Genomic DNA, 26,642 nt, shown 5'->3' with positions numbered 1-26,642 from the left:
TCAGCCTAGGAAGTCAGGGGTCACCATTACATGTGCAGAAGAGGAGACAGAGAGAGAGGGAGAAGAGAGGCACTGAAAGCATGTGTGGGTGTGGTGTGTGCTTGTTTGGCTGTTGTGGGAGGCATGAGGGAGATTCACCAGCAGCAAAAAGCCTACTAAGAACCAAGAACATAGTTGGCACCAAATTTTTGTCCAAAAAATAATATATAACATGGAAGGGATGAAAGAGGCCCTGCAGCTGTTGGCCAGGAACACTGGTGGCAGAGGGCTCCCAGTGGTCCCAGTGTGCGGCACTGCATCCCAAGGTCCCCCATTGCCAACAACACATGAGAGCCAGGAGCAACATCCATCCTCTCCCGTATCCATCCAAGCAGCGGTTCTGCCGCCACCCACCCTCCCTATGAAGCAACGCCTGAGGAGCTCCTTGGCCAGGCGGTTTGGAATCAGGAGGGGAAGGGGTAGAGGTGGGGATGAGAAGTGGGGGGGGATGGAAGGGTTGGTTTTTATAGATATACTTATGATTTCAGACAAATGGTCGGTTTAAATGATTTTTATTTAACATTACCTTGTTGCGCATTGGCTCAGATAGCTGCACCGTTACACGCTGGTGATTCCTTAACATCAAAGGGTATAATTACATTTAACTTCAATCCACTAAAACTTTAACTGTCACCAAGGTGATGCCCACCATTGATGTATGACCTGCACACTTAGCTGTTGATTTTGTGTTGCAGTAATTATCACAAGGTTCTCAGGCATTCAGGAAAGATGGCTATTTAAAATAATTGTGCTGTTCCAGGTATATTTCAGAAAGTCCAATTAAAAAAGAACATTGCTATTTCGCGTGGCATGGTAGAGCAGTAAGTTGGTACACCAGATTAGCTCCTACTTCTAGGAAGAAGGAAGAACTTGCATTTATAAAAAACCTCACAATGTCCTCAAACACTTTACAGCCAATTAAGTATTTCTTAAGTGCAGCCACTGTTGTAATACAGGTTGAACTCTCAAATCCGGCACTCTTTTATCCGGCTACCTCCCTCATCCGGCATCATTCCCGGCATCATTCCCCTGTGTCCTGGGGCTAGCCGCTCCTCCTCCCCATCACCTCCAGTGTTCCCTCTGAGGCCGAGTCGCCGTGCTGCATCCTGAGGCCAGCCGTATTTCGGGCTCAGCTTCGTCGCGGCAATCCTCCTGCCCGTCGCACCACCACTGCTCGAAGATGCAGATCTTGGTACCACAGTGGGAGTTCCCCAGCTGGCAGGAGAAGCAGTTCTTCTCGTCGGGGCAGTTCTTCTGACTGTTGCAGCAGTCTTGCCGGCGGGTAGCTCATGCCGCTGGTGCCCCTGCACGGGATCTCGTCCTTTTGACTGGCCGCGCAGCTCTCCTCATCCTTGCCGTCCGGGCAGTGCCATGACCCGCCACAGCGCTGCGTGTCGGCGAAGCAGGCCCTGTTGTTGCCGCACAGCCGCTCCCACGGGAGGCGGTAGCCTATCACCTGGTAGGTGGCGTTGAAGCCGTGATTGGTGCTGCCGGCCTCGTTGTGGTAGGAGACTGCGATCTGACCCCGGGAAGACTCGAGGGTGATGGGGCGCCGGTTGTTGCGGAAGGAGCAGGTCTGCAGCAGCCTGCCACCCTCCTGGGCCGCCCCGTCGTACACACACACACCCTGTCGCTGTAGCCCAGCTGCAGGCTGAGCTGCAACACGATGTGCTGGTTGTCCTGCGTGTCCACCACCCAGGTGCAGTCCACTGTGCTGCGGCGCGCTGCGGGCGGAAGTCGTTGGGCGACCCGAAGGATACATAGAAGTTGCCCAGCATCTTGCTGCAGCTCTTCCTATCCCTGCCGCCTCTGGGCCGACCGAAGCTGGGCCCAAAATGCTGACCTTCCATCGTCCGACAAATTCTCTTCTCTAGGCCAGGTCCTAAGGGTGCCAGATAAGAGAGGTTCAACCTGTATAGGGTAACGTGGCAGACAAATTACACATAGTATGGTCCCACAAACAGCAAAAAACAGGGAGAAATTATCAGTTAATCTGCTTTAATGATGTTGATTGATGTTGGCCAGGACACCAAACAAACCTTACACTTTTCTTCGAACAGTGCCCTTGGGGGAAGAATTGGGCCACTTGCCGCCCCTAGTTAGCGCCGGAATCTTGGAAAGAAATAGCGGCCGCTCTAACGTCCGCCTCTGGCACGGGACTCAGTGGCCGCCATTTTGGTGAGAGCCATAGCACTGCCGTTAGCAATGCTGGCCCTGGACATGCAAATCAGGAGAGCGTGACATGCCACCTTAATGCCATGCTCTGCGAAGTTGGACCTTTATGCTGAGTTCAGCGCTGGGCCCGAAGCTCACTTTGAAAAACATGCGTACAGCAGACTAACAGAGATGCTGTCAGCACTTCTTAAAGGAACACACACATCTTTCAGGTAAGTTTGCATTTAAGCTTTTGGACTGGATTTTTAATATTTTATTGAAGTAGTGCCTTGCTGCAATACATGCTAAAAGGTCTTAAAATGTGCAGGGACTGCAGGGAGTTCTGCTGGATGCTTGCAAGGCCTCGGATGGTAAAGGAAGGCTTCTGAGAAGACAGAAAATGCTGGAAATACTCAGCAGGTCAAGCAGCATCTGTGGAGAGACAAACAGCATTCATGTCTCAGGTTGAGATGTTGCCTGACCTGCTGAGAATTTCCAGCATTTTATGCTTTTATTTCAGATTTGCAGCATCTGCTCATGCAGAAGGAAGAATTTAAGCCAGACAGCCCCTTTCGGGCTGGGATATCTGGGATAAAATCATCCGCCTGTGGTATCAGTGATCACAACCCCAATTCCTCTTTCAACATTTGTCCCACATCTTATATTCCCTCTGTTACTGGCCACCACAGCATTCTCTTGGTCACAATGTTGAAGTAAAAGCCACTACAAGCAAACTTTCTAATCCATCTTTATACATCTATCCGTGCAATATAACATCAAGAAATCAATTATCACCCTTTTGCATTCCCTTAGTGGCTGCCTTGAGTGTGCCTTTGCCTATCCTACTGACGTCACACAGTGTTCACCCAGTGGCTGCAGCAAGGCTGGTGGAAGGCTGCAGACTTTCAGTGGGGTACACTGAAAATGGCCTTGCAGGTCGACCTTGGGGAGCTGGTGGCTGGGAGCGTAAAATCGAGTGATGGTGTTTCTTCTTCTTCATTCTCCTCTCCCTCTTTTTGGTCAACCACAGGCTGCATTTCTTGGGTGTGTAAAATGAAAAAGGCACAAGGGTGGAGTTGTGGTGATGGGGGGGCAGAAAAGCAAAAGGTGCATGCAAAAAGGAGGATATCCTATCAGCCCTGCCGCTGGCCAAGGGCTCAGCCGTGCTGCTGCCAAGAATGGCCAGCACTATCTCCTCCAAGGAGCTGAGGTGAAACTAGAAATTGGAGGTGTGCCTCGTGATTGGTATAGATTATTGGTAGGTGAGTGATTGGGGGGGTGGGGTGGTGGGTGGGGAGTGGAGTCGTGCATTGAGAAGTGAGTGAGGCTAGTACTACAGTTGGTAGGGGACAGCTTTTAAAGATGCATTCACTGACCTCGACCACTGGTCTGAGGTCATGAAGCTTCTTTGGGCACTGAAGCCAGGTCATGGGGGCAACACTGCTGGCAGTGATGGCTTCGGTGATTTGGTCCCATATCATTCTTTCTGGAAGGCATCCTAGCCCCTTTGGGTAGAGGACCTCTCTTGCTGTGTTGACCCCCTGCACAAAGCTGGAGTTCTATGTGCGAGTCCCTGGGTGCCCTTCCCTGGCTTGCTGAGCCACTTGTTTTAGAGCTGAAGCACTTTTCCCATTTTTTTAGGTGCGGAAGGCAAATTTGGCTTTAAGAGCTGAAGACTCCCATTTTGGAATTCTTTTCACTATAATTTTTTTTTAGAAGGCAGTTGAGCTCTAAGGGTTAAAAACTGCCTATTTTTAAATGACTTTTATTTTTCATTTTAGAAGGCTGTTCCCCTTTAAGGGACCATACTGCATTCTAAAATGACAGCCTTGCTTTAAGAGCAAGCTGTTCTTGCTGCAAAGCACTATGGCCACACTACATTGGGCCTCCTGCTGAGACAAGCATCAAGAATACTGGCCTTGCTCAATAAGTTTAACATGCGCTGATGTTAATTAGAAAGCAGCACCAATATACTGCTGCCACCACCATCAATTTCAGCAGCCGTTAACTGTGGCCTGCAGTGTCACCGGCAGGTTTCTAGCCCTCTCGAATTTCTAGGCCCCTGGCTCTTTTACATCCACCTGAGAGAGTAGAAGAGCCTTGGTTTAATGTCTCATCCAAAAGACAGCATCTCCAACAGTGCAGCACTCTGAAGTGTCAACATAGATTTTGTGTTCAAGTCTCTGGAGTGGATTTGAACCTTTGACTCAAAAGTGAGAGTGCCAGCACTGAGCCAAGACTGACAATGGTTCTAATCTTACAAGCTAACTGGGTTCTGACAGTACCAGAAGATTGCGAGATAGAAAACATTGCATCCTTATTCAAAAAAAGCAGTAATTTTAGTACATAAGAACATAAGAAATAGGAGCAAGAGTAGGCCATTTCGCCCCGCGAGCCTGCGCCGTTTAATAAGATCATGGCTGACCTGATCATGGACTCAGCTCCACTTCCCCACCCACTCCCCATAACCTATTATTCCCTAATCACTCAAAAAAAAATGTTAAATAAATGAATAGCTGCAGGCTAATGAGTTTAACATCTGCAGGTGGAGAATTGCTGGAATCCATCATAGGACAAAATAACGAGCACACAGAAAACTATAAGCTGATTAAGGAAAGTCAGCATAGTTTTCTGAAAGGTGAGTCATGTCCAACCTAATGGAGTTCTCTGACAGAGTTAAAGAGGTGCCAGGGATGGAGGACATGCCACGGGCTTGATCTTAGTCACTTATAGAGGTGAGACATCAAGCAGAGGCTAGGCCCCTCCTACAGTGAGGGAAATGGATAAGTGTTAATAATTTGGGAAACTTTATTTTCTCCTTGAAGTTTAATTAATCGCCACCTCCCAGGTCAAGGATCTCCTGCAGCCTACTAACATACTCCCAAGTCTCCAACAGTGCTGCTCTTAATGTAATTTTACACCATGCCAATTTCCTCTGTATATTTCCAAATGCAGGACAGTTCAAAGACAATTCTTGACTTTATAAATGATTGGTGGAGAACAGTATTTGGTTTGGTTGTTTGCCTTTATTGAATGTGCAAAAAATCTTGGTCATACAGTTTGTAATTCTTTGCAGTTCATACTCATTACAATAGGTTGAATCTCAAACTCAAAATACACTTTTTTTTTCTCTGTCAGAGTACAAATTAGATTTTTCAAGTAATTTCTTATCATTTCAATGTCCTGATTTCCGCAGACCAACTGCAGGTTAGTCTGCCAGACCTTCATTCTCAGTTGAATGCTGGGAGGTGTACAAAAGTGACGACAATGACTCTTCCTCAGACTTCTTCCCTATTCCCATCTCTCCTGGTTGGGTAGTGTCTGCTTGTTGCTCAACAGATGCCCATGATTGCATAAGAAATCATGAACAAGACTTCACACCATAACACATTGTGCTTGTGCTCCAGTCCTCTGGGCCAACTCCAATCATTATAATGTGCTTCAAGAGACCATTTATATTCATATAAATCACAAAGCAAGTTCCATTTATAGGAAACATTGGAATTTTTATCACTTAACTGAGGCTGTATCAGGTAAGACGTTAAACTGGTGGAAACTAGCAAATAAATGTAGAAAAAATAATTTGCAGTGATGTGAATGTCGGAGCATATTTCTTTCAGTGCAGTTGAGGATTGTGAGCTGTACAAATAAAAGTAAAAGCATTCAGAAATGAAACAGGTAGCATTACCCTTTCAATGGCACTGATTTTACAGACAGCAGTCACCTTGCTTGATTCTTCTGTGACTTTAAGTTACTAATCATTGGATTCTGTGCTCTCATCTCTGCAGGACAGCTTCCCTGCGCGCTTTGGAGGCATCCATTTTGTGAACCAGCCTTGGTATATCCACGCTTTATATACGATAATAAAGCCATTCCTGAAAGACAAGACCAGGAAAAGGGTAATTAAAATTTCAGCAGATGGGAAACATGATTCAGCATGGCAATTAGCAATTAATTTGCAAGTATGGTTCAGAATAATAAAACTCTTCTCTGCCTAGTCGAAGGGGAGGGGAGGGCAAAATTACATAGAGGGGAGAGGAAGCTGCAAATAGTCGATGTGTGCCTCATTCTATGCATGTCTGTGTGCATATTATAAATGATTTATTGACTCAGACACAATTCTGATCAGTGCTCAGTCTGTCTTGAAATCCAAGACTTGTTAGGGGATGACTCCATTTTAACCCTCTGAATGCTAAATTAATTTTTGCGTTTGCACACCATTAACTATTGCCTGAATCCATAATACCAAAATGAAATTATTATGAACAGAAGAGTGAAAGACAAACATTCTTCATTAATAATCTTTTTTTAAACTTCTTTGCCCCTCCTCCTCTTAGTTCAAGGCCCAGCTGAGCAACACATGCGATCTGACAGAACAGTTAGCAGAGCATCCAGCCTTTGCACTGATCTTGTAGCCACAAGATGTGTTAATATCTAGTTAAGCTTTTTGTCAATGGTGATTCCCAAGATGTTGATGGTGCGGGACCCGGTAATGATGTTGCTGTTAAAGGTCATAGGGTGATGGCTGAGTTTTCTCTTGTTTGAGTTGGCCATTCATTACCTGGCATTTATATGGTGTGAATGTTACTTGCCATTTGTCAGCTGAAGCCTGGATGTTGTCCAAGATCTTCAGTATGCCAGCACTGGAGGCTTCATTATCAGAGGAGTTGTGAATGGAGCTGAACACTATAGAATCATTGTCCAAAAGCCCCAGTTCTCACCTTATGACAGAGCAAAAGTCATTGATAAATCAGCTGAAGAGCATTAGGTTGAGGACACTTTCCTGAGGATCTCCTTCAGTGATGTCCTGGGGCTGCAATGATAGGCCTCCGTTAGCAAATTCTTCTCATCTACAGTGTGTTCTTTCATTCACTAATGCCAGCTCAACTTACCAGTACTTCCAATAGATGAAACAGGAGAAGAAATATTTAGACGAGTACAGCATGCATTAAGCTTCAGCGGTATGTGCGCTAAGTGTCCACCACGGGGATACTCCTCAAGACATGGCTGGAAACAATACGGTGGAGGAAGATTTCCTGGAGTGCATAAGGAATGGTTTTCTAGACCAATATGTCGAGGAACCAACTAGGGGGGGAGGCCATCTTAGACTAGGTGTTGTGTAATGAGAGAGGATTAATTAGCAATCTCGTTGTGCGAGGCCCCTTGGGGAAGAGTGACCATAATATGGTGGAATTCTACATTAGGATGGAGAATGAAACAGTTAATTCAGAGACCATGGTCCAGAACTTAAAGAAGGGTAACTTTGAAGATATGAGGCATGAATTGGCTAGGATAGACTGGCGAATGATACTTAAGGGGTTGACAATGGACGGGCAATGGCAGACATTTAGAGACCGCATGGATGAACTACAACAATTGTACATCCCTGTCTGGCGTAAAAATTAAAAAGGGAAGGTGGCTCAACCGTGGCTATCAAGGGAAATCAGGGATAGTATTAAAGCCAAGGAAGTGGCATACAAATTGGCCGGATATAGCAACGAACCCGGGGACTGGGAGAAATTTAGAACTCAGCAGAGGAGGACAAAGGGTTTGATTAGGGCAGGGAAAATAGAATACGAGAGGAAGCTTGCAGGGAACATTAAAACGGACTGCAAAAGCTTCTATAGATATGTAAAGAGAAAAAGTTTAGTCAAGACAAACGTAGGTCCCCTGCAGTCAGAATCAGGGGAAATCATAACGGGGAACAAAGAAATGGCAGACCAATTGAACTAGTACTTTGGTTCGGTATTAACTAAGGAGGACACAAACAACCATCTGGATATAAAAGGGGTCAGAGGGTCTAGTAAGAAGAAGGAACTGAGGGAAATCCTTATTAGTTGGGAAATTGTGTTGTGGAAATTGATGGGATTGAAGGCCGATAAATCCCCAGGGCCTGATGGTCTGCATCCCAGAGTACTTAAGGAGGTGGCCTTGGAAATAGCAGATGCATTGACAGTCATTTTCCAACATTCCATAGACTCTGGATCAGTTCCTATGGAGTGGAGGGTAGCCAATGTAACCCCACTTTTTAAAAAAGGAGGGAGAGAGAAAACAGGGAATTTATAGACCGGTCAGCCTGACATCGGTACTGGGTAAAATGATGGAATCAATTAATAAGGATGTCATAGTAGCACATTTAGAAAGAGGTGACATGATAAGTCCAAGTTAGCATGGATTTGTGAAAGGGAAATCATGCTTGACAAATCTGGAATTTTTTGAGGATGTTTCCAGTAGAGTGGACAAGGGAGAACCAGTTGATGTGGTGTATTTGAACTTTCAGATGGCTTTTGACAAGGTCCCACACAAGAAATTAATGTGCAAAGTTAAAGCACATGGATTTGGGGGTAGTGTGCTGACGTGGATTGAGAACTGGTTGGCGGACAGGAAGCAAAGAGTAAATGGGTAATTTTCAGAATGGCAGGCAGTGACTAGTGGGGTACCGCAAGGTTCTGTGCTGGGGCCCCAGCTGTTTACATTGTACATTAATGATTTAGACGAGGGGATTAAATGTAGTATCTCCAAATTTGCAGATGACACTAAGTTGGGTGGCAGTGTGAGCTGCGAGGAGGATGCTATGAGGCTGCAGAGTGACTTGGATAGGTTAGGTGAGTGGGCAAATGCATGGCAGATGAAGTATAATGTGGATAAATGTGAGGTTATCCACTTTGGTGGTAAAAACAGAGAGACAGACTATTATCTGAATGGTGACAGATTAGGAAAAGGGGAGGTGCAACGAGACCTGGGTGTTATAGTACATCAGTCATTGAAGGTTGGCATGCAGGTATAGCAGGCGGTTAAGAAAGCAAATGGCATGTTGGCCTTCATAGCGAGGGGATTTGAGTACAGCGGCAGGGAGGTGTTACTACAGTTGTACAGGGTCTTGGTGAGGCCACACCTGGGGTATTGTGCACAGTTTTGGTCTCCTAACTTGAGGAAGGACATTCTTGCTATTGAGGGAGTGCAGTGAAGGTTCACCAGACTGATTCCCGGGATGGCGGGACTGATATATCAAGAAAGACTGGATCAACTGGGCTTGTATTCACTGGAGTTCAGAAGAATGAGAGGGGATCTCATAGAAACGTTTAAAATTCTGATGGGTTTAGACAGGTTAGATGCAGGAAGAATTTTCCAAATGTTGGGGAAGTCCAGAACCAGGGGTCACAGTCTAAGGATAAGGGGTAAGCCATTTAGGACCGAGATGAGGAGAAATTTCTTCACCCAGAGAGTGGTGAACCTGTGAAATTCTCTACCACAGAAAGTTGTTGAGGCTAATTCACTAAATATATTCAAAAAAGAGTTAGATGTAGTCCTTACAACCAGGGGGATCAAGGGGTATGGTGAGAAAGCAGGAATGGGGTACTGAAGTTGCATGTTCAGTCATGAACTCATTGAATGGCGGTGCAGGCTCGAAGGGCCGAATGGCCTACTCCTGCATCTATTTTCTATGTTTCTATGTTTCTAATTAGACCTTTTTAAACAGTTCCTGCCACTGACCACATCCATATATCCTTTGTTCATCAAGGATAGATTCAAATAAATAAATTGCTCAGTGATAAATAATATAAGACCACTATTTGAAACATTCTAAATTAGCAAATAGTCATTAATGATGAAAAAATAACCTTGTTATTTGCACTTATTTCATTTGTTCAACTGCATTGTCAATCAGATCAACATTACTCAGATATTACAGTGTAAATCCAGAGTCAGCCTGACTCTGGATTATCTGCTTTAATGTGGAGTCAGTCTGTGCCTGAATCTGGATTTACAGTACATCTTCTTAGTGTTGGTGTGAAGTGAAAATTATTTTCACCAGTGCTATGGTGATAGTGTGATGTAGGCTAAAAGTGTTTGATTAAAATTAGTCTTTTACATTATGCTGAGAGATCTTTTTAAATAAGCTATTTAAGTAGAAGCATACAAATTACATGAAAGTTCCGAGCCACAACACTTGTATTTTGAACAAAAAGCAAAACATTGCAAATGCTGGAAATTTGAACAAAATAATTTGCTGGAAACACTCAGCAGGTCAGGCAGCATCTATGGAGAGAATAAATTAGATGTTTTGGGTATGGATCCTTTCTCAGAACTTGTACTTTGATCACTTTAAGATTTTTCAGGATTGTGTTATCTATTAGTTAACGGAATGTTTGTAATGGTTACCAAAGTTATCCAAAGGCAGAGAAACTCAAGACCAGCTCAAGCTGTCATCTGTGATCCAGATTTATCAAGAACAAGGGAATTACTTTCAGCCACAAGATGTCACTATTATGCTTGACAATAATGTATTGTTGAGCACTTGAAACGTGACATCGAACGGTTGCAAGAGTAGCCTTTAACTAATTTTAAATGCTTAATAACTTAGTTGTATGAATTAGAATTTTGATGAATACATCTTACCTCTTAGCTCTTAGTTCCTTGTTTTAGGTGAGTGGAAGTGTTGAAGACATAGACAACTTGTATATAGGCAATAGATGTACTCAGCCCAAGATTTAGCTCAGAGAAGCAAACCAAATGGTCGACTGGGTTTAAGTTGGCTATGCATAGGCCTGCCTTCTCAAGCTCTGCTTGTGAATTATGTAATGACTTTTGTTCCAACAATGCAGTGCAGTACGCATGTGTTTTAGAACAAGTGAGCAAAAAAACAGTCTTGTTACATTTTTATTTTGATTCAGAAATGTATTGCTGTCTTCAGGAAGGTGGTATCCATTTTTTGTCTCTTGTAAACTACATTTGAAAATTGATCTTTAATTGTAAACCATTTTTAGATGAAGACACGGTTCTTTCTAAAAGTACATTGCAATTCTTTTGTAAAGTTACTGGGGATGAACTTGGTCTTGGGCAGTCGTATGAACCAGGCTCATGGCGAATTAGCAGCCCCTTTTACATTGCACTTGATCTTCTTTTCCATTGAAGTCAATGTTTAAAAAATGTAAAGGTTTATTGAAGAAGATATCTGCTTAGATGTAGGTCACTAAAGAAAAATGTTGCATTGATATTTAGAAGAAAAAAAGGGCAGCGCTGATAAAAACTGGATGCCACAATGGGGAATGGGTGAAGGGGCTGTAGGGTCTTCCTGGTTGGATGAGCGAAGATGGGCTAATTAGCCTTACTCATCTGTAATTATTTTGCAGTCTTGTGATAAACAGCGTGCTTCATGCATTTGAGAATTGGAATGTTTTAAACTGAGCATCTTAACACCATTGGCAGAATCAGTTCTCTCTATTTGGAGCCATTCAGAGCTTCAGCTTTGGCTGAAAGCCTGAAAAATTATTAAGGAGCTGAATTCCTCCAGTGAAGGGCTTCACAGCCAGCATGATGATATCTCAGAGCCATTGAAACCTGTAGCAACATATAACAGCATGCAGTGGATTACACCACTAAACTGTGTTGGTTACTACTTCACCTCAGCAGGAGCGATTTCCTACCAAAAACAATAAGAAGAACTATTTATCTATCTATAAATACTCACAGGCAAAATTATTTATGCATTTCATAGATGTTGGATATTTGAGATTTTAATTAAAATAAAACTTCATTTAATAGAAATTTTAGTTTTTCTAACCTGGATACAATTCAGTTTGGCACGATTAATTTTAATTTACCACTATTTTATGATTGCTTTTTGCATTTCATTCTTTTTGTCCCAGATCTTTCTCCATGGCAACAACCTGAACAGTCTGCACCAGCTAATCCATCCAGAATATTTGCCATCTGAGTTTGGAGGCACCCTGCCCCCATATGATATGGGGACCTGGGCACGGACACTGCTAGGTCCGGAGTACAATGATGATACTGAATATACCTACAATTCCTACAACTCGATACATGTGAAAGACATGCTGGATAGTCGTGATAGCAATTGTTCTCCCAAGCATATGAAGAGGTTTGTACAGTCTAATTACATCAGCTGTTTCACTGGATTTCCATTGCAGCTTTCAAAATCTGCATATATTCCTGTCTGTTTTTCAATGCATTTAATAATAATGTAAAATTAAAGTCTCCCAAAAATGTAATGGCAAATGCACCATATGGCATAGCACTGCGGCAGACAGAACAGAAGAAGGAGAGAAAATGAGAACAAAATCAAATTGTAAAAATGTTATAGTGATTCAAGGAGTTCAAGGTGTATTTAAGTAAATCAGTGTTGTTGTAATCAACAGCACTAATTTCCATAGTGATTTCAATCCAAGTTAGAAATTTAGCAGAAATTAATTTAAAGGGGCAGTGATGACTCTCTGGGGTGTTAGGCAGACTTAGTTAGGAACAGTGTACAGTGGGAACTCATCTGTGACTCTCCGGGGGTAATTTTGACTTCAATGGAAATAAATCTGGCCAGATATAAAATGATCTGCCAATTCACTAACATTTTACACTGTCGCATAAAATCAAAATTACAGCCGCTCCGTTTTTGTAGGGAAGCTTCTTACCCCTGCTTGGTGTTTTGCTACACGAAAATGGCTGAGATCAGGAACTTAGCTTGCACGAGGATCACAGGTTTAGGGCTGTGCTCTAACTTTCCATGGAACAGTGTCTGGGGCTGCAGTGCAGTGTATCACTGCATTGCCTTTATGTTTCATTTTTATGAATTAAAAAAAGTAGATCCATTTCATGATCATATCACTAATTATATTACTATGCTTGTCTCAATTTACTACCTAATTGATTACTGAATGATAAAGACCCTTTAAATGATGACTTTTGACTACTATCCTGTTCATACTTCAGCCTATTGATCACTATACTGCGCGCCAGAGATCAAAACTAATGTCACATTTTTAAAGCAACTCAGACAACTCACTCCAGCTTTCTCCTGTGGTATTCGTCATCAGAGGGGCTCTGATGGAAACTATAACAATAACTTGTATTTATATAGAATCATACAGCACATAAGGAGACCACTCGGCCCATTGTGCCTGAGCCAGCTCTTTGAAAGAACTATCCAATTAGTACCACTCCTTTGCTCTTTCTCCATAGCCCTGAAAACTTTTCCTTTTGAAGTACATATCTAATTCCCTTTTGAAAGTTACCATTGAGTCTACCTCCACCACCCTTTCAGGCCGTGCATTCCAGCTCATCACAACTCGCTGCATAAAATCATTTCTCCTCCTCTCCCAACTGCTTCTTTTGCCAGTTATCAAATCTCTGATCTCTGGTTTCTGACCCTTCTACTAGTGGAACCAGTTTTCCTTTATTTACTATCAAAACCCCTCATAATTTTGAACACCTTTTATTAAATCTCCCCTTAACCTCCCCTTAACTACCTATGTAAGTAAGGCAATGATCAGCTTTTTAAGTTGGCAGTCTATACTGATTGGTATGTGGTGGCTTATATTGGGCCATTTTTACCCTGGAAATGCATTGTTTTTGCTGAACGATCTGTGGTCTACCAAAGAAGTTATCTTGGTCACTGACATTGACAACAGAGTCTTTTGGTCTGCATGCACTGAATCCAAAGATCTTTGTTTTTTCTTTTGTCATTCTCCGTGTCAGTAACAAGAGTAGGATTCTTACTGGTTTTGGACTTTGAATTGTTGATATGAGTATTCTCCTCATGTCTGTGGACATCGTCCAGCTTGGCTTCCAAGTCATATATGGTTAATTTATATAGCGCCTTTAACATAGTAAGCTGTCCCAAGGCGCTTCACAGGAGTATTATAAGACAAAAACTTTGGCACCTAGCCACATAGGAGAATTTAGGGCAGATAACCAAAAGCTTGACCAAAGAGGTAAGATTTAAGGAGCCTCTTAAGGGAGTAAAGAGAGATAGAGAGGCAGAGAGGTTGAGCGATTAAAATCAGAGATGCTCTAGAGGGCAGAATTAGAGGAGCGTGTGGGGCTGGAGGAGATCACAGAGATAGGGAGAGGCAAGGCCTTGGAGAGATTTGAAAACAAGGATGAGACTTTTAAAAATCGAGGTGTTGCTTAACTGGGAGCCATTGTGGGTCAGCGAGCACAGGGGTGATGTCTCCGCAAGATCCTACAAATCCCCTGGAAGGACAGGCGCACCAACATCAGCATCCTCATCCAGGCCAACATCCCCAGCATTGAAGCACTGACCACACTCGATCAGTTCCGCTGGGCAGGTCACATAGTTCGTGTGTCAGAAACGAGACTCCCAAAGCAAGTGCTCTACTCGGGGCTCCTTCACGGCAAACGAGCCAAAGGTGAGCAGCAGAAACGTTACAAGGACACCCTCAAAGCCTCCCTGATAAAGTGCGACATCCCCACTGACACCTGGGAGACTCTGGCCAAAGACCACCCTAATTGGAGGAATTGCATCCGAGAGGGCGCTGAGCACCTCGAGTCTCAATGCCGAGAGCTTGCAGAAATCAAGCGCTGGCAGCGGAAAGAGCGTGCAGCAAACCAGTCCCACCCACCCCTTCCCTCAGTGACTATCTATCCCATCTGTGACAGAGTCTGTGGCTCTCGTATTGGACTGTTCAGCCACCAAAGAACTCACTTCAGGAGTGGAAGCCTTCCTCAATTCCGAGGAACTGCCTATGATGATGATGATGATAGGTGAGCGGGACTTGGTGCGAGTTAGGATACGGGCGGCCGAGTTTTGGACGACCTCAAGTTTCATAGGGTAGAATCTGGGAGGCCGACCAGGAGTGTGTTGGAATAGTCAAGTCTAGATGGAACAAAGGCATGGATGTGGGTTTCAGCAACAGATGAGCTGAGGCAAGGACAGAGATGGGTGATGTTATGGAGGTGGAAATATGTGGTTTTAGTTATGCTGTGGATATGTGGTCAGAAGCTAACTTTTGGTTCAAATATGTCACCAAGGTTGCGAACAGTCTGGTTCAGCCTCAGACAGGGAGAGGGATGGGAGAGGGATGGAGTCGGTGGCTAGGGAATGGAGTTTGTGCGGGGACCGAAGACAATGGCTTTGGTCTTCCCAATATTTAATTGGACAAAAATTATGCACATCTAGTACTGAATGTCAGACAAGCAATCTGACAAATCTGACAAGCGGCTGCAAGGCATTCTGGGGCGAGAGGGTGAACAGCCAGAGGTCGTGGTCCATATCGGGACCAATGACATAGGTAGGAAGAGGGATGAGGTCCTGCAAGCAGAGTTTAGGGAGCTAGGAGAGAGATTAAAAAGCAGGGCCTCAAAGGTAGTAATCTCCGGATTACTGCTGGTGCCACATGCTAGTGAGTACAGAAATAGGAGGATAGAGAAGATGAATACGTGACTGGAGAGATGGTGCAGGCAGGACGGCTTTAGATTCCTGAGGCAATGGGACCGTTTCTGGGGGAGGTGGGACCTGTAGAAGCCAGACGGGTTGCACTTCAACAGAGCCGGGACCAGAATCTTTGCGGGAGGTTTTGCTAGTGCTGTTGGGGAGGGTTTAAACTAGCTTGGCAGGGGGATGGGAACCGGAGAATAGATTCAGTGGGAAGAGAAGCAAAGCTGGAATTTGGCAGCAGAGAAGTAGAAGTAGAAAGTGAATTTGGAAGACAGAGGAAACAAGGGCTGGAAAATAGACAACAGGGGAGTTTGGCAATACTAAATGATATATACTTCAATGCAAGGAGTATAGGAAATAAGACAAATGAGGTGAGAGCACAGATTGACACTTGGGAGTACGATATTATAGCTATTACTGAGACATGGCTGAAAGAAGGGCAATTATGGAAGCTCAACATTCCTGGTTACAGGGTTTTTAGATGGGATAGAGAGGGGGGTAATAAAGGAGGGGTGTCACAGTATTGATTAAAGAAACAAATACAGCTGTGAGAACGGATGATATGTTAAAGAGGTCATCAAACAAAGCCATATGGGTTGAATTAAAAAACAAAAAAGGGGCGATTGCACTACTAGGAGTGTACTATAGATCCCCAAGCAGTCGGAGGGAGAAGGAAAGAACAAATATGTGGGAAAATTACTGAGAAGTGCAAAAACTATAGAGCTGTAATAGTAGGGGATTTCAACTACCCTAATATTAACGGGGAAAAAGATAGTGTGAATGGCACAGAGGATGCGGAATTCCTAAAATGCATTCAGGAGAACTTCTTTAGACAGTATGTAACAAGCTCAACAAGGGAGGGGGCGGTTCTGGACTTGGTTTTGGGAAATGAAGAGGGGCAGGTTGAAGGGGTATCAATGGGAGAGCATTTTGGTGCTAGTGATCATAATTCAGTAAGATTTAGGGTAGTTATGGAAAAGTACAAAGGGGGCTCGGAGGCAGGAAGCAAAGGGTAATGGTTGATGGGTGTTTTTGTGACTGGAAGGCTGTATCCAGTGAGATTCCGCAGGGCTCCGTGCTGGATCCCTTGCTTTTTGTGTTATATATTAATGATTTAGACTTAAATGTTGGGGGTATGATTAAGAAGTTTGCAGATGTCACTAAAATAGGCTGTGTGGTTGATAATGAAGAAGAAAGCTGCGGATTGCAGGAAGATATCAATGTACTGGTCAGGTGGGCAGAACAGTGGCAAATGGAATTCAATCTGGATAAGTATGAGGTAATGCATTTGGGGAGGTCTAACAAGGCAAGGGAATACACATTAAATGGTATGACACTGAAAAGTGTAGAGGAACAAAGGGACCTTGGAGTGCAGGCCACAGATCCCTGAAGGTAGCAGGCCAGGTAGATAAGGAGGTTAAGAAGGCATATGGAATACTTGTCTTTATTAGTCAAGGCATGGAATACAAGAGCAAGGAGGTTATGCTTGAACTGTATAAAACACTGGTTAGGCCACAGGTGGAGTACTGTGTGCAGTTCTAGTCACCACATTACAGGAAATATGTGATTGCACTGGAAAGGGTGCAGAGGAGATTTACAAGAATGTTGCCTGGACTGGAAAATTTTGGCTACGAGGAAAGATTGGAGATGCTGGGTCTGTTTTCTTTGGAACAGAGGAGGCTTAGGGGAGATATGATTGAGGTGTATAAAATTATGAGAGACCTGGATTGAGTGGATAGGAAGGACCTGTTTCCCTTGACAAAGGCATCAACAATCAGAGGGCATAGATTTAAAGTAATTGGGGGAAGGTTTAGAGGAGATATGAGTAGAATTTTCTTCACCCAGGAGGTGGTGGGGGTCTGGAACTCACTGTCTGAAAGGGTGGTAGAGACAGGAACCCTCATCACATTTAAAAGATATTTGGATGTGCACTTAAAGTGCCGTAACCTACAGGGCTACGGACCAAGAGCTGGAAAGTGGGATTACGCTGGATAGCTCTTGGTCGGCCGGCGCGGACGCGATGGGTCGAAATGGCTTCCTTCCGTGCTGTAAATTTCTATGTTTCTATGATTCTATAAATTAGAGAGCATGGAGGGATTGAGAGAAGTGGTGGTGATGTGGAGCTCGGTGTCATCAACGTACATGTGGAAACTGATGCTGTGTTTTCAGATGATGTCACCAAGGGTAGCATGTAGATGATAAATAGTAGGGGGCCAAGGATAGATCCTTGGGGGGACACCAGAGGTAACAGTCCAGGAGTGGGAAGAGTAACCACTGCAGTACCACTTAGAGCAGATTTGAATTGTTGATGCAGACATCATTTTAATGGGGCATTATCATCTAATATAGAGTGACCATATTTTCAAAACCAAATCTGGGGACACACAGACAATGTTCCCCCACAATTGTTTTGGGTGCGTGGCCCCTTTAACTGGCTGCGTGTCCCATTCAAAGTTTTGACCAGAAACTTCACATTGGAAAAGCCTGTCCCAGGTTGCGCGGGACAGGCAGACAGTTGCCCAGCTGTGCAGTTTAGATACATCAAATCACCAAATCTTGTGTGTGTTCTGGCAATAGTGCTGTACCATCTACTCATATCCTAAATTGTAATTTCTCAATTTTAAATCTGTTCCCAACAGACTGAGATTATCCATGAAACACCCTCTGTCTCAGAAGGTTTCAGATTCACAAACCTCTTCTCGGTGGGAGAATTGAGTGTTTGCCTTCCCTTATTCAATAAAAAACCCCACAGTGCACCATACAGGTAAACTGGTAAAGTAGAGAAAGCAAGGACGTCTGGTCAGTCTAATCTAATATACCACTCTGCTCATATTGTAAGTAGAAGCATGTCCAGTGTCTGGTTCTGGTAAAATGCAAAAAAAACTTATTGCAAAGGCTGTGCTATAGAAGTCACATTGGTGAAATTCTCCATCATTATCGAGAGATGGGAACAAAACTCAGCTCATTGGAGGCTTGTCCATGAGCTAACATATTATAGACTGCTGAAGGAGAAGGACACTGTATGTAATTGTGCTGCTAAGTTGCAAAGCCAACTTATTTAAAACACATCTAGCCGTCTTGACAAAGTGAAACTAATGCTCCCAAGCTAGGCTGCACACCAGTTTGAATACCAGGTTTGGGCGGTGTATCATTGATGAAGACCACTGGTGAACAATAGAATCATCAATCACAAATATACAGGCTTTTGCAGTGCAACCATATCTAGAAGGTGTAATATAACATTTCCATGGCTGGTTTCATAATTTACGTCACAATTCCACTCATATCTCTGAATCCAATGCATTTTCTTTCTTAAAAATAACATTAACAAAATGAGACTAGATTACGATGTAATTTACACTTTGTTTATTAAACATTTACACTCACTTCATTGTAGATGAATCTAAAAGTAAGAGAAATAGATTTTACATTTTTCCTAGTAACATATCAAATGACAAAAATATTTTTGCTTTACAATTCAGCATTTAACTAAATGCATGCACAATTATTTGAAGATGTTCGTCCTACCTTAAGTTCTCTTGAAGGAACTCATGAGTTGTAGAAAATAGATTCTCTCCTAGATACATCAGTGAATTACAGGAACTTAACAATATTCTAACTGCTGTTTCACTGTGGATGCCTTTCACTTAATTAGGTCAACAGGAGGCCAGTGGTAGCTTGGTAAAATAGCACAGCTTGTATTGTTTGATTGGTGACTATGTATCTGCCAGGAAGGCCTCAGGCTTTCTTTCCTTTAAATCTAAAAGAGGCACAGATATGATTTATTATCTGAAAAACAGACTTCTGTTTGGGTTAAATGGTCCAGCAGAGCATGGGGGAGAAAGCATTATCTTCTGCAGAAAAAAAATACAGTTTTCTGCTAACATTGAGCAATCTCAATAGACAGAAATATACTAATACTGGAGCTTAGGCCCATTCTAATCATCAGCAGCTACTTTCCTCTTTCACAGAGGCATTCCCTTCCCCTTCACAGAAGCATTCTTTCCCTCTACACCCCCCCCCCCCACCTCCTCAATTCAAAGAACATTCTCCCTGCCTAACCCTTCCCCATTTCACAGAGTCATTCTACTTCCTCATTGCTGTTCCTGACTGCAGCTCCTATCTGATACTTTTTTCCCAGGATTGGACTCCATTGCAGGCAGAATTCCTGATTTATCAGAAAACCAAGAATTCCCCACAGAGTCTCATCCCAGAACAAAGCAGCAGCATCAAATACAAGCTGCAGCTGGAACCACCAGTAAGAATAAGAACAGGAATGTATTTATATACCGTCTTTAATGTAGAAAGGTTTCCCAATGTGCTTCACAGAGTCGTGAATAAAGAACAGACACCGAGCCAAAGAGGAAAGATTAAGTGGGTTGACCAAAAGCTTCGTCAAAGGGATGAGTTTTAAGGAGGGTTTACAGGGGGAATTCCAGACAGTGTGACCTAGGCAACTTAAGACATGGCTGCTAATAGTCTTTAGTTAATGGAATGCTGTAATTTGCCTGCCAGATTCCCTGTGGCAGCAAATCATCTGTTAATTTGCCAAGCCAAGGGATAAAAAGTATACCGATTTTCTGCTGGGGGTGGGTAGGGTAGAGATCAGGTGGTACAATGATTAGATAATGGCCCAAGCATTGAGGTCGGAGGCTTCCTGAGGGCGGATGCCTCCGACCGCAAAAAAAATTCTGAAAGTACCTGGTGGTCTCGCTCCAAGGACTAGCTGCGCAGCCTAGCACAGAGGCCCTCGCATCTCAGGAGCGTAAGCGCTTCCTGGAATCACATGGGCCTGGACCACCAATCACAATATAGTATTTGCATTCATAGTAATGGGAGCTCCGAGCTCCTATTATTATCAATGAGAATACCCCTAAAAACAAAGAAAATACACACATAAATAAAAAGAACATTTCACTTTTTAAAAAGTAATAGAGATTAAATTCAATGTTTTGTAAAAAATATTTATTTTTTGAATGTTTTTTAATAATTGTTTTATTAGTGTTAAACATAAACTTACCTTCATGGGTAGGGTTTTTAAATATAAAAATAAGTAATAAAATTAATTTTTTCTATCTTTTAAAACTCTTACGCTTTGCGTGCCTAAACCCGGAACTTGCGGAGCCCCTCCGGGCGCGTGCGCACATCATACGCACCTGGAGAGGCCGCAATTTACGGCCCAATGTCCTATCACCTCTGGGACCTGGGTTCAAACCATGCCCAATTTATGGGATAAAAGTCTGCTCTCTTTGATGGCTGTAAGGGTCCTATATGAAATCTATTTGGTGAATTTCAATCCAGTTCCTATTGGGCATTGTTTCACAGCATAAAACTGTTTCGAATTTGACAATAATTAGCAATAAATTGACATTCTCAATCAGTGGTCTGGAAATGCTGACACTGGCTGACAGAAATTCTCCAGTACTAACTTCCCTCACCTTGGCATGTTGTTTGCTTGCCTTTTGTGCAGACATTGGAGATGTGGTCAAAGTGGCATTTGTGCTTGCCTGTCCCACATGAATGAGATGCCCTCCCATTGACTCTGCAACCACCAGAATCACAACCCAAGGAATTTGGCTCAGATATGGTTTTATGGAGAAGTGCCTGGGGACTGAAGAAAGGCAGATGTTACTCCTATTTTTTGAAAAGGAAACTACAGACCAGTGAGTTTGATGTCCATGGTGGGTAAAGTTATGGAAACTCTAATTAAAGATGAGATCATGGAGCATTTGGATTGAAATAAAATCATAAAAGGTAGCTAATATGGATTCATGAAGGGGAGGTCTTGTCAATTTAACTTACTGGTTTCCTTTGAGGGTGTGACAAAAGAGCTTGATAAGGGTAAGATAGTGTTTGTGGCGAACTTGGATCTCAGTAAGGCCTTTGATACAGTTCCTCTAGAAAAGCTGGTACTGAAAATAAATATAGTGGGAAATATTTTGCAATGGATACTTAACTGGTTGACCAATAGAACCAAGAGGGTAATTGTACAGGGATTTTCACCTGCCTAGGAGAATGTTACCAGTAGGGTTCCACAGAGGTCTGTTTTGGGAACCCTTTTGTTCACCGATGATTGGATGGGCAAGAGTGGAACAACAGAGAAGTTGGAGGAGGATAGTATGGTCATCCATCAAACGCTGCAGAGAGCAAAGGAGCACAAGGAGGGAAATATACCAAGCAAATCATGTGACATTGATTAGAACCGTTTTATTGTTGTGTCAGAAGCAGAAAACTGATGAGAAAGATTCAAACTTGAAGCTGCACATTAGATGGGCTTGAATTTGGCATTCAAAGTCTTTGGAGAGGAAAGTGAGGTTCGGGATTGGAGAAAATAACAAATCTCCAGGACCTGATGGCTTCCACTCTAGGGTATTAAAAGAAGTAGGTGAGGCAATTGTAGATGCTTTGATCGTGATCTTCCAATGCTCTCTTGATTCAGGAATTTTCCTCTTAAATGCAAAACTGCCAATATCACTCCATTATTTAAGAAAGGACAGGTTAGGTGACTGGGCAAATGCATGGCAGATGCAGTATAATGTGGATAAATGTGAGGTTATCCACTTTGGGGGCAAAAACACGAAGGCAGAATAATATCTGAATGGCGGCAGATTAGGAAAAGGGGAGGTGCAACGAGACCTGGGTGTCATGGTACATCAGTCATTGAAAGTTGGCATGCAGGTACAGCAGGCAGTGAAGAAGGCAAATAGTATGTTGGCCTTCATAGCTAGGGGATTTGAGTATAGGAGCAGGGAGGTCTTATTGCAGTTGTACAAGGCCCTGGTGAGGCCACACCTTGAATATTGTGTTCAGTTTTGGTCTCCTAATCTGAGGAAGGACATTCTTGCTATTGAGGGAGTGCAGCGAAGATTCACCAGACTGATTCCCAGATGGCAGGACTGACATATGAGGAGAGACTGGATCGACTGGGTTGTATTCATTGGAGTTTAGAAAGATGAGAGGGGATCTCATAGAAACATATACATTTCTGACGGGACTGGACAGGTTAGCTGCAGGAAGAATGTTCCGATGTTGGGGAAGTCCAGAACCAGGGGTCTCAGTCTAAGGATAAGGGGTAAGCCATTTAGGACTGAGATGAGGAGAAACTTCTTCACTCAAAAGAGTTGTTAACCTGTGGAATTCTCTACCGCAGAGTGTTGTTGATGCCAGTTTATTGGATATATTCAAGAGGGAGTTAGATACGACCCTTATGGCTAAAGGGATCAAGGGGTATGGAGAGAAAACAGGAAAGGGGTACTGAGGTGAATGATTAGCCATGATCTTATTGAATGGTGGTGCAGGCTCGAAGGGCCGAATGGCCTACTCCTGCATCTATTTTTTATGTTTCTAAGAGAGAAAAACCTAGGAAATTTTTGACCTATTAGTCTATCGTCTGTTGTGGGAAAGTTTCTAGAATCTGTCATTAGGGACAGAGTGACTGAGCACTTGGACAAATATGAACTGATCAGAAAGAGCCAATATGGATTTGTAATGGGTAAGTCATTTCTAACTAATTTAGTTGAATTTCTTGAGGAAGTTACTAATGTGGGAGATAAGAGAATGTCTATGGATGTTATTTATATGGACTTCCAGGTGGCATTCGACACAGGAGGCTGTTACCAAAAATGAAAGTGCATGGAATTGGAGACAACCTATTGTCATAGTATTGACTTGGTTAGGAGATACTATTCCAAAGGTAACCCCCAGTTATTATTCTCTATTGCTAACCGTCTTCTTAAACCCCTCTCCCCTATCTCCACCACACTCACCTCCAACAACAAGTGTGAGGAGCTCATTGACTCTTTGTCTCAAAGACTGAGACCATCCAATCATAACTCTTCCAGTTCCATTCCTTCTCCTAGCCCACGGGGGCAAAGTTCCTCCGAGGTTCCCCCTTGCCCTAGTTCTAAACTTTTATCTTTCTCCAGTTTCTCTCTGATCTCCCCTCTTTACTTCTCCGTGCTCATCTTGTTCATGACACCCACTTCCTGCTCCCTTGACCCTATTCCTACTAAACTGCTGACCACCCAACTTCCTTTTCTGGCTCCCATGTTAGCCAACATTGTTAACGGTTCTCTCTCCTCAGGTACTGTTCCTCTCTCCTTCAAATCTGCAGTCATCACCCCACTCCTGCATCGTTACCTTTGGTGTCCCCCAAAGATCTATCCTTGGCCCCCTCCTATTTCTCATCTTTATGCTGCCCCTTGGCGATATCATCCGAACACACGGAGTCAGTTTCTACATGTACGTTGACGACACCCAGCTCTACCTCTCCACCATTTCTCTCGACCCCTCCATGGTCTCTAAATTGTTGCTTCGACATCCAGGATAGGATGAGCAGAAATTTTCTCCAATTAAATACTGGGAAGACTGAAATCATTGTCTTTAGTCCCCACCACAAACTGCATTCCCTAATCATGTCCCTAATCACAGACTCTATCCCTCTCCCTAGCATCTATCTGAGGCTAAACCAGACTGTTCACAACCTAGGTGTCATTTTTGACCCTGAAATGAGTTTCCAGCCACATATCTATGGCATAACTAAAACCACCTATTTCCACCTCCGTAATGTTGCCCGCCTCCGCCCCACCTCAGTTCATCTGTTGCTGAAACCCTCATCCTTGCCTTTGTTACATCTAAACTTGACTCCTCCAACATACTCCTGGCTGGCCTCCCACATTCTACCCTACATAAACTTGAGGTCATCCAAAATCCGGCAGCCCGTGTCCTAACTCACACTAAGTCACGATCACCCATCACCCCTGTGCTCGCTGACCTACATTGGCTCCCGGTTATGAAATGCCTCGATTTCAAAATTCTCATCCTTGTTTACAAATCCCTCCATGGCCTCACCCCTCCCTATCTCTGTAATTTCTTTCAGCCTCACAACCCCACGAGATGTCTGCATTCCTCAAATTGGGCCCTCGTAAGCATCCCTGATTAAAACTGCTCAACCATCGGTGGCCGTGCCTTCAGCTGCCTGGGCCCTAAGCTCTGGAACTCCCTCCCTAAATCTCTCCGCCTCTCTACCTCTCTTTTCTCCTTTAAGACGCTCCTTAAAACCTACCTCTTTGATCAAGCTTCTGGTCATCTGCTGTAATTACTTCTTATGTGGCTCGATATCAAATTTATTTGTTTTGTCTTATAACACTGCTATGAAGTGCCTTGGGACATTTTACTACGTTAAAGGTGCTAAATAAATAAAAATTGTTGTTGTAGGAGACAGAGAGTAGGGTGTAGGAATTGGCAGGATGTGACTAGTAGTATTCCCCTAGGATCTGCACTGGGGCCTCAGATTTCACTATATTTATCAATGACCTCGATGAAGGAAGAGAGAGGCATATATCTCAGTTTGCTAACAACACTAAGTTAGGTGACACAGTAAGTAATATAGATGGGAGCAAAAAGTTGCAAGGGGATATTGATAGACTAAGTAAGTGAGCAAAACTGTGGCAGATGGAGTTCAGTGTGGGGAAGTGTGAGGTCCTCCACTTTGGATGAACTCACACTTAAGGAAGATGGATCAGAGTATTTTCTAAATAGTGAGAAGTTAGGAACTGTGGAGGAGCAGAGAGGGTCCAAGTACAGAAATCACTAAAAACTAGCGAACAGGTACAAAAAATAATCAAAATGTCTAATGGAATGCTAGCATTTATCTCAAGGGAGCTGGAATACAAAGGGTGTGGGGGAGGGAGGGGGTGGCGGGAAGGAAGTCCTTGGAAAGAATATATTTCCTTGGAGAGGATACAATACAGATTTACAGATTCACTGCTACCAAGGGTAAAAGGATTAAATTATGAGGACAGGTTGTATCGACTATGGATGGAGTGAATAGGATTAGGAGAATTTATATGGAGGGAGAGGAAGAACTGAAACAATGTGAAATAAGAAGAAAGAGGAGCTGAGATGGAAGCCGAACTCAACAAGGATGAGGAGTTGGTCAGTGCAGAGGCTGAAGAAAGGAAGGAGGATATCTCTGGAATAAACGTGGGCTGGGGCTTGAGGGGCTAATAAGAACAAAACTTTTAAAGGAGAGGTGAGAGGGATGAAAGTAAGGTGAGGCTGTCAATTATTTTTGCCACGCTACACTCCTGCTACTTGGTTATGCTCCCACCCTGTGTGTCCCCGGATTCAGTTTAGAAATTATGGTCATACTATTCTATTCCCTCTTCTCTCGTGTATTCATCTAGTTTCCTTTTGAAAGCATTTAAGCTATTTGCCTCAAACACTTCCTGTGGTAGTGACTTCCACCTTCTAACCACTCTCTAAAGACATTTCTCCACCTTTCCCTCCAGGATCTATTCTTACCTATCTTGTATTTATGGTATTTATGGCCACTAGTTTTGGATTCTTCCATAAGTGTAAACATTGGCCTGAATTTTATTCGGGAGGCGGGTTGGGAGTGGTGGGGGAGGGGGCTCCGAATCAGTCGGGAAACCCGGGACAGGGGCCTGATTTGCATTTGAAACATCTGTTTTCCACTAAGAGCCAGCCAGATGGTGTTATGTATGCAATAACTGTTAGACTGAGTACTGTTTAACTCCAAGAGGTATGACCTTGGCTCTGCTTTATTAAGGCCCAAAGTGACTAATATACAAAATGGCCGGCCTTTTATACTTGGGCTGCACACACATGCGTGCAGCCCAGTGGCCTCCAACAATGATGCCATATAGTGGTCAGTGATCCCAAAAGAACATACATGACAATACCTCCCTCTGAGATATTAACACAGTCTTTTGAAAATTGAGACGGTCCGGTGTTTTACGCTCCCGGGTTGACCGTCTCAGTTCAACTCCAGCCTTGGATGAGTGTTCAGAGTCTGTTGTGACTGGTGACTGGGTGGCTGACCTGGTGGGAGTGGCAATGGCCATGTCAGGGATTTAAAGTCCATTTTCATTGAACATGTCAGTGATTGAAAGTCCCGATTCACTGATGACCACTGAGTCCTCTGATGACTGGGGGGTAGGTTGGTTGGTCATCGATTGTCTCTTCCTTCGACTGTTCCGGTTCGGCTGTGTGCTGCAGCTTTGTCTGATTTATATGTTTCCTGCATGTTTGCCCATTTTTGAGCTTGACAATAAATACTCTGTTGCCCTCCTTGGCCATGACAGTACCAGCGATCCACTTGGGACCCTAACTATAATTCAGAACATATACAGGATCATTTTACGAAATATCGTGTGACACAGCTGCGCGATCGTGGTACCCTTGCTGACGTTGTCTTCTATATTCAACATGATTATTTAAGTCAGGGTGT

At 43.5% G+C, this 26,642-nt stretch overlaps 1 protein-coding gene across 1 annotated transcript in view; it reads left to right on the top strand.

Moving 5' to 3' along the window:
* The window catches only part of LOC139275025 (clavesin-1-like), a 119,238-nt gene that overhangs the window by 56,043 nt on the left and 36,553 nt on the right, over positions 1–26,642 (top strand). Inside the window, exons 3-4 of the mRNA XM_070891896.1 lie at positions 5,982–6,092; positions 11,844–12,079. Coding sequence (XP_070747997.1) covers positions 5,982–6,092; positions 11,844–12,079 — 347 coding nt within the window. The remainder of the gene's footprint in view (positions 1–5,981; positions 6,093–11,843; positions 12,080–26,642) is intronic.

The sequence above is a fragment of the Pristiophorus japonicus genome, chromosome 1 (genome assembly GCF_044704955.1).
Source record: "Pristiophorus japonicus isolate sPriJap1 chromosome 1, sPriJap1.hap1, whole genome shotgun sequence".
NCBI classification, from domain to species: Eukaryota; Metazoa; Chordata; class Chondrichthyes; family Pristiophoridae; genus Pristiophorus; species Pristiophorus japonicus.
Note: the sequence above shows the minus strand (reverse complement) of the source record. Positions and strands in the feature narration are given on the sequence as shown.